The sequence below is a fragment of the Armigeres subalbatus genome, unplaced genomic scaffold (assembly GCF_024139115.2).
Source record: "Armigeres subalbatus isolate Guangzhou_Male unplaced genomic scaffold, GZ_Asu_2 Contig2036, whole genome shotgun sequence".
Lineage (NCBI taxonomy): Eukaryota > Metazoa > Arthropoda > Insecta > Diptera > Culicidae > Armigeres > Armigeres subalbatus.
Genome location: NW_026942876.1, coordinates 178,484 through 190,876, shown reverse-complemented (window position 1 = coordinate 190,876; position 12,393 = coordinate 178,484). Strand labels below are relative to the sequence as shown.

The following is a 12,393-nucleotide window of genomic DNA, read 5'->3' as shown; positions in this document are numbered from 1 at the left end:
ACAAGCACAATTTTTCTTACTATGAGTATGGACTGGTGTTGTAATTCATACATGGCCTACCTGTCGTGGCCATTTTTTCCATATAAATATTCCGGAGGAGCATTTGGTGGCATGAGTCCCAATACCAACGCCGTACTCAGAATGAACTTACAAATGTTTCTAAAAAAAATCGGTGCTTTGAAGTTCATGAATTTGCCATCTTTATGAATGTTTGATTTTGGATCCCTAAGAAAAGCGAGTAAGGCACTATCACCACTAGGTGGATTTAACTGGCTTTTTTAATATAAGTTTGGCACATATTGTTATCTTTGTATGATGGGTAAATATATGACTCCGGATAATCGAGATATTTTCTCCGGTTAATCGAGCCCCGGATAATCGAACTTCCGGTTAATCGATCCTCCGGAAAATCGAGTCCACCCTGTTTTATTAGTACCAGGTTTTGTGATGACTAATATAACTATATACACTAGGTTCACTTTTTACGAAGGCCACTTTTTACGCAGATTTTAGAATTTATGCTGTATTTTTTACGCGGATTTTCAATGACGAGCTCGGTGGTTTAGTGACTACCGCTTCTACCTTATAAGTAGGAGGTCGTGGGTTCAATTCCTGGCTCGTCCCTTTCCTACTTTGTACTGCTAACTTAGTTCTTTCTGTATTTCACGTTCTACCAAAACGATTCCTACTGGTATGACCTCCCACACTAACAAAATCAAAACCTACCGTGGCACCTATGAGAGGTCGTAGAGTTTTCTACATATTTCTTAAGTATGTGTCCAACTAACTATCCTTCCCCTCCCCAGCATTTGCAATGACGTGGCTAGGACAGGATGAAAATGATTCTACTCTCATACAATAGTCTAGTCTACCACCTACGAATTTGTGCGAATTGCTCAATGCTAATGCTAATGCTATTTTTCACGCGGATTTTTCAAAGTTTTTTGTGAGCTACCGTAATCAGACAAAGTGACGTACATATACGCCATTTTCCAAAAATGGTTTTAACAAGCAGGTACGCTGGGAACTGTTCCGTTTTCCATCTCAAAAAGTCCATCGCTTCTTTTTGCTGCGTGCGTGCTCACTGCTGAAAAAATCACAAAAATAAGAATAAAATCAAATTCCTTTCCATTGCTTTGTTTTTCATGGGATGAATATCGGAGCTATGAAATATAATCCGGGAGCTGTAACCCTATGTTGTAATTTGGCGCATACGTCACTTTTTCATATTACGGCAGTGTAATTATGGCTATACTCTTGTAAGAAAGGCAAATAATTATCAATTTCCATCGTAAGCATGATTATAGCTCATCATGGTATCAATAAAAAGTTTTTTTTTTAACTTCAAGAAAAATAATTAAAACAAATACAACTATGTAATAAGTAAAAAGTAAAACATATCCATAGGCTATTATCAATATTTTTACTATTTCTCCCATGAAACGTTTTCGACGCATATAATTTTAATTGTAGTCAAAATCGTTTTACGAAGTCACATAGAATGTCATTTAGTTGTAGAATCCTGATAAACATGCAATAACATAGCATTCTAGGATTATTCACGCCAGATGACAATGTTGGTACTGGGTTCTACCTACGCCAATGTCAAGTGGTGCTACTTGAGGGTGGCACATTAGATCCAACTGCAAACTAATAACAAATTCCATTTTGCTTCCTACTAAGTCATTTGCATTTCTCCATTTATGTTCTCTGCTTTCAGTCGCTGCACGGATTCACCGAAGGATACGACATGCAGGACTTGGTTCTACTGCAAACCTTCCTGGGGCTTTCGATAGCGCTCGGCGTCGTGTTTAGTGGTTCATCCATCAACAAAACACTGGAGATCTCCTTCAAGAAAATTCGAATATCTCGTCAATATGTCTGTCAGGTATGCACTGATTCGGAATCAGGGGGGAAAGATGCACTGATTTGAAATGCTAAATTTTCCATCCACCCACAGGGCTGTGTTACGCTTATTTCTCTATCCCTACTAGTGCTCTCGGCTGTTGCCGACTACCGGGGCTTATGCTTTTCGGCATGGGCCTACGGTCTAGGGCTTGGTGGCTACCGATACACCCTCAAAATGCTGGCCATCGAGCGGATACGGGGAAAGTATTTCTCCAAGGCATGGGGATTTATCAAAAGTGCTGAATCACTGCCGGTGCTGTTCGGAGTTCCGTTGTGTGCTTTCCTGAACGATTCATCGCACCGGTACGGCCGAGCCGGGTACTACGTCTGTGCAGCTAGTGCGGCCATTTCGGCTATCATCTTGTTTTTCGTCGGCCATCCGGACGGAAAGAATATGAAGTACTCGACCAATGGGTAAGTGTGATTAGGGGGAGGGAGTGTGACTTGATTTATGTGATGGGACATGCCTTTAGTGTGGAGCATGCATAAAGACTTCGCAATAACAAACTCAGGGCATCAGGCGGAAATATGTTTTCAATCAAAATCATATCTTTGTATTTCTGAAGCGTGTTGGAAATAAACAATAGGGGGATGCAGGCACACATTATTTTCTATTTTAAGGATTGTTATGTTATGTTAAAATAGAACATTATTTAGAACATTTACAGAGTGCAAGTTTGTTCGTGTTTTGTATTGGACGCAGAACGATCGCGCGAGAGTTCGTGATTGTTCATGTTTCGTAGTGGACGCAGAATTTAAGTCCGGGATATTTTGTTCTGTACTAATCAATCCGGGGTACTCAAATTTATAAGGAGCGCGATCGACCATGATTTGGATGTACAGAACGGTGTCGAGACTCGCGTTATTTTGTTCTGCTGTGTGAGGTCGAGAATCTAATCAATTGGAGCGTGATCGAACATGATTTGAATGAGCAGAACGGTCTCGAGACTCGCGTTATTTTTTTCTGCTTTGTGCGGTAATACTAACTACACATTGCACCCAGCATTCCGTTTATCAAAACGAACCTTGTTACCGCGCTACCCCAAGTGGAAGTGCAGACGACTCGTCGGTTTCTATTGAAGCGAGTATGCCTTCAACATACTCCTACCCATTCCTTATTTGACTTGCATTCGGACACGGCCGGCGCCGGTATTGCCCAATTTTTGATCACCAGTTTTTACACAATGAAGGTGACATCAGACCCAAATATCATCTGTAGGTTCTCTGTGTAATTACAGCTGGCCTGGCAATAACGGAGTAGCAACCGTGGGCGTTCAATCATGCACAATAGGATATTACAGTCAAACCTCCATGAGTCGATATTGAAGGGACCATCGACTTATGGAAATATCGAGATGGGGAATAGCAAATCTTTGGAAAGCCGTTTGAAGGGGCCATCACAGTAACCCATAAAATATTTTTTAATATGGCATAATTTGCTTCCTTGAGTCGATATCGAGTCATAGAACATCGACCATGGAGGTTTGACTGTATTTAGAACATTTACATGGAATGCTTTAATTTATCATCAAGGATGGTTCATTTGGTCGTAGTTTGACTTATCTGTCAATACCTCTTTCCAGTAGAAAATTTTCAAAAAGCTCTATAGGGAAATATTAATTTAAAAAAAATCAGTATCTCTGAAACACCCATCACGTGTAAGTATTTAGTCTCCTCTTTCATGTCGTTGGTGAATTAAAATGTTGTGTGGGAGGATCCAGAACAATTTTTTTTTCGGTATTTTTAGTGCAAACTCCATATAAATCTTCTTTCACCACCAAAAATGTATGGATATATGACCCCCGGTAGAACATTTTATAATTTCACTTACCTGAAAAAGGAAAGCCTATGCTATCGTGTAGTGGGTGTTTCAAATATATTGATTTTTTTGATAATAAGCCTCACTTTAACGATGTTTTAGGACTTCGTCTAATACTTCAAGGCATGAAAGCTAATAGGACATGCACATTAGAGTGATTCAAATTTTGACTTTTTCGCTCCCCTGTGCTTAAACGATTGTTTTTGCTATTTTAATAGCCCTCCTAAATTTTTAGCTGATTTGGTTGTAATTTGGTTGTGCACGTGCCGTCTGAAGGTTATATGAAATTACTATGAGAATTGCCACTTATGTAAAGGATCGTTTCGTGAAGCGCCCCAGAATTTATTTGAATATATTAAACGCAAAGCCATCATAGAATAGATCCTACGCTGAAAGTCAGTTGTTGTTGCGAAGCAATCTGACTTTTTTGAGCAAAATTATAAAGAAAACAGAAATGCTCATTATTGATATTGATGTTATTCTTTTACGTGTTAAATTAAATTTACCGCAATTCAGTATTTCCCTAATAACTTTTGTTGCCAGCATCAAATCGTTTAGCAACAACGACGATATTTTCTCTTGCTAAATTTCCTATGTTGCTAACGTATTCATACATTTTTTAATGAGTTTATTGGGCAATGATGGGAAACGGTTTTTCACAAAAGTTACTGTTTTCATAGTAATTTTCATACAAGCTTCAAACTGCTTGTGCTCAGTCAAATTACATCCAAATAAGCTAAAAATACGATTATTGAAATGGCAAATGTCATCGTTTAAGCATAGGGGAGCAAAAAAGTCAAAATTTGAATCACTCTAATGCACATAGGACTGCATAACATAAGACCGCAAATTCGTAAGACTGAAAAAGTAAAAATCTAGTAAAAAGCTGAAAACTTGAAAGGCTGAAAAAATCAGCCTCATGCGTCTTCTTGTTGTCTTTCATTTTTGAAAAATTGTTCCTTCTTCTTTCTTTCTTCTTCTTCTTCTTCCTTCTCCCCTCTTTCTTCTTTTTTCAATCTTTTTTCTTTCTTCTTTCTTGTTTCTTTTTTTGTTTCTTCTTTCTGCTTTCTTATTTCTTCTTTTTTCAATCTTTTTTCTTTCTTTTTTCTTTTTCCTTTTTTTGTTTCTTCTTTTTGCTTTCTTATTTCTTCTTTTTTCTTCTTCTTTTTTTCTTCTTTTTTTCTTCTTTCTTCATTCTCTTTATTCCTTTTTTCATTCTTGTTTTTTTCTTTCATTTTTCTTCTTTCTTCTTTCTTTTTTCAACTTTCTTCAATCCTCTTTTTTATCTTTTTCTTTTTTCTTCTTTCTTATTTTTTTCTTCTTTATTCTTTCTTTTCTCTTCTTCTTATTTTTTTCTTCTTATTTTTTCTTCTTCTTCTTATTTCTTATTTTTTCATTATTATTGTTTATTTTTCTTCTTCTGTCTTCATTCTTTATTTTTTTCTTCTTCGCACTTCTTTCTTTTTCTTTCCTCTATCTTCTTGTTTCTTTCTTCTTTTTTTCTTCTTTTTTCTTTCTTCTCCTTTCTTCTCCTCTCCTTCTTCGTTCTTCTTTCATCTTCCTTCTTCTTTTTCCCTTTTCCTTCTTTCTTCTTTCTTCTTCCATCTTCTTTTTTTCTTTTCTCTTCTTCTCTCATCCTTATTATTTTTCCTTTCTTTGTTCTTCATCTTTCTGTCCCTATTCTTCATATTTTATTCTCCTACCTACTTCCTCCCTTTTTCTTTTAACTTGCCTCTTCCTTCTTCCTTATTTCTTCTTTCCGCTCCTTTCTTCGTTCTATTTCTCTATTTTCTTCTTCTTACTTTTATTTCTCTCTTCCTTCTTCCATCTTTATTATTTATTCTTTATTCCCCTCAACTTGTAGGTACTGTACCCTTTCCTTACCACGACTTTTTTTTAAAGATTTCAATAGGTAGGAATCACCTTTCAGGAATCACCATAACAATTTTTTTTCAGAAAACGAAAAAAAAGTTTTTGATTGTTAATCAATAGTTACTTGTTTGCTTTCAATATTTTGACGTTGGCTTTCTCAGTCTAATTTAATTAAGACGGCTAGTTTAGCATAGCCCGACGTTTCGGTCCCGTGTATTGGACCTTTTTCAAGGGATAACTAGAAACATTAAGCATTATACAAACATGTGAAGAAACTTACATTAAACATTTGATATTAAAAATTAATTAGAAGACAATATTCACTGCACATAGACAGAACGCATACACAACTTGACGGTATTAAACGGTGGTACTAGAGACACAAACGAACACACTCAATCTTGATGTAATATAAGCAAACACAGCCCTTGTACAACACATGATAGACACATAACACACATTTGATCTAGAAGGCACCAAAATAGTTGATCGCACATTACGACCAACTGCCTTGCCAGTGTTAGAGATGTGCCACATCCAAAACACGCCACATACGGTAAATTATCGTGCAGACGTTGACAACCTCAACACCACATACGCTGGTATTCTACACACAGTGAAGACAATACTTATGTGTAGAAAAAAAATCCCGCCGTACTACCCGTAATACTATCACTGATACCATCGACCAAACCCAACAATCGCCATGATGGATATAACTCCATCTGTCTTCAATTTTTAAACCCACCGTTTAGCACCGTCAAGTTGTGTATACGTTGTGTCTATGTGCAGTGAATATTGTCTTCTAATTAATTTTTAATATCAAATGTTTAATGTAAGTTTCTTCACATGTTTGTATAATGCTAAGTAATGTTCTGATGATCGTCAATTTTAAAAATGTAATATTAGACAACTACAAGAAGCTCCAACTACCCAGTTAAGACATTCATTCCGTATGTAACGAGAGTCGGCCGACAGCGTATGTTTAAACAAATGTTCATGTTAATGTGTCCATGTTATAAAATGTTTAATGTTTCTAGTTATCCCTTGAAAAAGGTCCAATACACGAGACCGAAACGTCGGCTATGCCAAACTAGCCGTCTTAATTAAATTAGATTGAGAAAGCCAACATCAAACTATCCATTCTACCAGTCGCAATATCCTACAATTATTTTCAATAGTTTCACTATTTTTACACCAAATTGATTATATACGCAGGCTAAAGAAATCATAATACTGTGCTAAACATTGCTTTTTGTTGTTGGAACAATTCGGTGAAAGTTGGAAAATGCAAAATTTAACCCGTATGTTACCGACAGGGTACCCGGGTACCTTTTCGTTTTCAAGTGAATTTTTTTTAGGGTTCTAAACATCGCAGGAAATTGAAACTCCGTGACATCTTCAAACTCGGCAAAATTAAGGTTTGGGTGGTACGAACATGAAAATCCAGTAAGGGGGGGCCTGGGGAGGGGCTTCTGAATATTTTTACCCCGTAACGTACCGACAGGGTACCCACGTTTTGGTATGACCATAACTTCGTCAGTTTTCAACCGATTTGGACGATTCCGTTTGCTATGGATTAAGAAATTCATCCTCTATCCGGTCCATGTCATATAAGTCCGATCCGGATTACATGGTTACCGAAGTTCCGGAAAAAAAAAATGGAAAAGTTGATCTTATAGAATCCAAATGATGATTTCTTGTATCCTGAGTTACCAGTTTCGCTCGAGGATTATGACTTCCCATTGTATTAAGACCACGTGATCATGTGGACTCGAAACGGACATCCCGGAATAGGTTCCCGTGGGCCCTATAGTGGCCGTAAATTCATTCCTGGCAATATGGGTATCAAAATTCTTGAAATTGTTTCGGGAACATGTTATTCATATAGTTGAAAACATAGGATGGATATGAACCGGAACGGTCATTCTGGAACAGGTTCCCGGAGGGCCCGTAGTGGCCAAAAACTCATTTAGAATAAACCCTAGCAATATGGGTATCAAAATTCTTGGAATTGTTCCGCAAACATAATTTCCATGTAGTTGAGACCATAGGATGGATATGAACCGGAACGGTCATTCTGGAACAGGTTCCCGGAGGGCCCGTAGTGGCCAAAAACTCATTTAGAATAAACACTAGCAGTATGGGTATCAAAATTCTTGGAATTGTTCTGGAAACATGTTTTCCATGTAGTTAAGACCATAGGATGGATATCAGCCGGAAAGGTCATTCTGGAATGGGTTCCCCGAGGGTCCGCAGGGGCCAAACACTCATTTAGAATAAACCCTGGCAATATGGGTATCTAAATTTTTGGAATTGTTTCGAAAGCATGTTTTCCATGTACTTGAGACCATAGATTGGATATGACCCGGAACGGTCATTCTGGAACAGGTTCCCGGAGGGGAGGGCCTAAAGTGATCATTAATTCATTTGGTAGAATCTCTGACAATATGGGTATCAATATTCTTGGAATTGTTCCGGAAACATGTTTTCCATGTAGTTGAGACCATAGGATGGATATCAACCGGAATGGTCATTTTGGAACAGGTTCCCGGAGGGCCTACAGTGACCATAAATTCATTTGGTAGAATCCCTGGCAATATGGGTATCAAAATTCTTGTAATTGTTCCGGAAACACGTTTCCATGTAGTTGAGACCATAGGATGGATATCAACCGGAACGGTCATTCTGGAACAAGTTCCCGGAAGGCCAGCAGGGGCCAAAAACTCATTTAGAATAAACCCTGACAATATGGGTATCAAAATTCTTAAAATTTTTCCTGAAACATGTTATTCATAAAGTTGAAACCATAGGATGGATATCAACCGGAACGGTCATGCTAGAACAAGTTCCCGAAAGGCCTTTAGTGGCCACAAACTCATTTAGAAGACACCCTGGCATCAAAGTTCTTGAAATATTTTCGGAAACATGTTTTTCCAAGAAGATGGGACTGATGTTGGGTCATCAGGCTGAATGGCTGATAGGCCGAATGGTTATTGGGTAGAATGAGAAGTGAGGAGTGAATAGTGAGAAGTGAGCAGTGAGAAATTGAAAGTAAAAAGTGAAAAGTGAAATGAGGGAAATGAGAAGAGAGAAGTGAAAAGTTACACAGTGTTGACCCGATTTTGTCACTCCCCGATTTTATCTACCTCTGACTTTATCACATATGACCCGATTTCATCACGTTCCGCTTTTGTCACGTTTTTGACCCATTTTGCATCCATAAATTTTTTTTGAAAATTTCAGCCGTTCTTTTTATTTTTGTAAATTATTCAGCAAACACCAATGATACTTACAGCGTCTGTGGTTCATTATAAATCATTTCTGAGTACCTGTCAAGAATTTTTAAGTCTTTTTGACAAGAAATAATGGGAAAAGAAGAGAGCAAGTGTTTCTTCTAAATGAGGGTCCCCTTAGGAAACCTGTGTGAGAATGACCGGTCCATTGTCAAACCATCTTATGGCCTAATAACCCAAAAGATCATGCTTCCGAGACAATTTCATGAATTTTGATACCCACATTGCCTGGGCTTCTTCAAAATGAGTTTGTGTCCACTTTAGGCCCCACGGGAACCTGTTCCAGGATGACCGGTCCGTTGTCAAACCATCCAATGGTCCAATTACTTATCGGATCATGCTTCCGATACAATTTCATGAATTTTGATATCCATATTGCCAGGGTTTCTTCAAAACGAGTTTGTGGCCACTTCAGGCCCCACGGGAACCTGTTCCAGGATGACCGGTCCGTTGTCAAACCATCCAATGGTCCAATTACTTATCAGATCATGCTTCCGAAACAATTTCATGAATTTTGATACCCATATTGCCAGGGTTTCTTCAGAATGAGTTTGTGGCCACTTTAGTTCCCACGGGAACCTGTTCCAGGATGACCGGTCCGTTGTCAATCCATCATATGGTCCAATTACTTATCGGATCATGCTTCCGAAACAATTTCATGAGTTTTGATACCCATATTGCCAGGGTTTCTTCAGAATAAGTTTGTGGCCACTTTAGGCCCGACGGGAACCTGTTTCCGGAATAACCGTTCCGGAATTTATTCATAAAATGGTCCTGTAACGTAGTTAAGTTATATTCTTTAAATTTTCAACGAAGTTTATTAGTCATCACGCAAGAAATCTTCATTTGGTTGAATATATATCTTCAATTCACACATATTTTGGGACTTGGCCCAGTTAATCCGGAATTCCGGTTACCAGGTAATCCGAATCGGTTCTCTGTAACATGTAACGAATAGCGGGTAAGTTCCTGCATCCGTAGCAACCAAAATCGTCTAAATCGGTGAAAAACTGACTATGTTATGATCATTTTAAGTCCGTGGGTACCCGGGTACCCTGTCGGTAACGTAAGGGTGTTTTTTTGTCGGTAACAAAAGGGTTAAAGAAGCTCTACAGCTACCATGGGAAGGAAAGGGTTAAGCCTTCTGGATCGTTTCAGCCTTCTGATAATTTCAGCCTCTTGATACTTTCAGTCTTCCGAGATTTCTATCTGTGGAGTTCAGCCTTATTAGTATTCAGGGGTCGTACAGACTGTACACTTAACGCCTAGCTTAGCCAGCGGACAGAAATATTTCGCTTAAAGAAAAAAATCTCTTTGCCAGGGCTGGAATCGAACCCACACTCCACAACCCATGCTGGCTGATGTTTCAATCACTCCACCACGAAGTTAGCGTAACTTGCACTTTATCTCCTTATCTAGTGGATAGTTAAACAACGAAATTATTCAAAAATAATCTCAATCATAGAAATTATTTTGAAATTAATCTTCTATAACAAGTGGATACCTACTCTCAATCCAGTTTAGGATGTTTTTGAATGGGAAACATTCTCGACTATATTGGCATATTCAGCATATCCATCGCCACACAAGATACATATTTATCAGTATCGTTTTATAACAAGGAAAAAATCAATCAGTAAAGTGCAACATATTTCCAAAACTTTCACATAGAACATCAATTCACGTGGGCATGACAAATTATAACGTGATCGGCTTGCCTACATGCTTGTAAACCATTTGTACAAGAATACAGTAAAATGCCAGGGTACTGAATATTATCGCAAATATAATTACCGCAATTTTCCAATCCGAGGTAGATTCATCTCGGCTTTGAGTATTCAACTATCCTCGATAAATTTACCGAAGTACAATTGCATATTCCAGGAACTAATTATTCAAACTCGCTACTAATCAACAATCGATAAATTGCATAAACGATAACAAGCGCAACTAAACTTTATCATATTTCCTCCCAGCTCAATCACGTCCCGTTGCACTGTTCCCACTTCATCGAGTGACTGTCAGCATATGCTGAATCGAAGCTTTTCATCGCAGCGTTTCAACAATCAATGGTATCCGAACACCCACAGTACGAATCTGTCCAGCGGTTTCCAGCAAGCGTCGACATACGGTGGCACTGGGGGCAGGCAACCGCAGCAACGTTGTCTCTCCAGCCAATTCATGAACGGTGGCCCAGGCATGTCCCTCGGAAATGGTACCAGTGCGCCGACAAATGCGGCCAATTACAACTATCACAGCCCATACTGCCAAAGTGCCGGCCAGTCACATCACCACCACGGCCGCCTGCACAAGAGTCTTTCATTTGCCTTCCAAACACCAATCGTAGCCAATGAGGACCGAGCTCAGCAGCACACGTTCCCGCAGCAGCCTTGCAGTCGGTATGCTTCCGATTACCCACCGCCTAGCCGATGCTACTCCAGGTGAGCTTTCCTCTCAATGGATTAGACGTACAAACTATGGACATTTAGCAAACGATACTCCCGACATTTAGATAAAAACCCAATTTAAACGATGGTCATGCCAATCGTAGGTTAACTGCAACTGTTGATTTTGAATTTTCAATCTCCAATGTCAATTAAATGGACTTTGATTGGCCCAGTGGCTTCTGGTTGGCTCCGGAGCCTGGACAGATGCACGTTGTAAATAAATACAGTTACAGTAGTATAAAGGTATTCTAAATGCTTTAAAATCTAGACATCATGGTCCTGCTTCAATACTCTGATGGGTATCAATTATAGCACTTCCAATCTACAAATTTAAATAAATATCATTTTTAGAATATGGTACATCTTTTTTGGGGTAATAAAAGATCAACCTAACTTATCAATTTTCATGAACACAAATCAGTTATAGCTTCAAAATTATTGCGTTTCAAACACAACAAACTTGACTGCAGCTTTAAAACATCATCCCATTTTCAACGTTTACTTTCAAAAGTCCGGATTTTTGCAAGGTCAATAGCAATATGGCTTTGTTGTTTCCAAAGTACGAGACCATCGTAGGCTTATCGTAGGCAGCAGACACTCTTTTATCTGTTCCGAGAATCAGCAATGGTTATTATTTTGTTTCAGTGGGGGGTACAAAAATTGCCAATATTAGCGTTATGCATAAATCCCGACGGTCAAAATAAAGTACAGTCTAGATACTGCAAAGCAATTATTGAGAATCAACTGATTTGTAAATTGTTCACAAACAAGTTTAAAACGATAGAATGTGGGAAGTACAGCGATTCAATCATATTCTGAGAATGAAATAGCCGATGGACTGCAAAGCATGAACTAGTGTTATAAAAACCCTGAGCGGAGATTATGCCTTTCTCGCGCATTTTAAATGGTTGAATTGCAGATCAGAAAAGTTAAAAATATACCTGATAGAAAGGATAGGTCCTAGTTTTTACACTCGTTTATACGCATTGTAGGATTTTCCGTTGAAATTAGAATTTCGACCATAACTTTTGAGCTTATAGTCTGATCTGTC

At 38.5% G+C, this 12,393-nt stretch overlaps 1 protein-coding gene across 1 annotated transcript in view; it reads left to right on the top strand.

The window, feature by feature from the left end:
- LOC134203647 (monocarboxylate transporter 12-like) overlaps window positions 1-12,393 on the top strand; it is a 43,304-nt gene that overhangs the window by 21,286 nt on the left and 9,625 nt on the right. Inside the window, exons 5-7 of the mRNA XM_062678530.1 lie at window positions 1,721-1,888; window positions 1,961-2,322; window positions 10,872-11,336. Coding sequence (XP_062534514.1) covers window positions 1,721-1,888; window positions 1,961-2,322; window positions 10,872-11,336 — 995 coding nt within the window. The remainder of the gene's footprint in view (window positions 1-1,720; window positions 1,889-1,960; window positions 2,323-10,871; window positions 11,337-12,393) is intronic.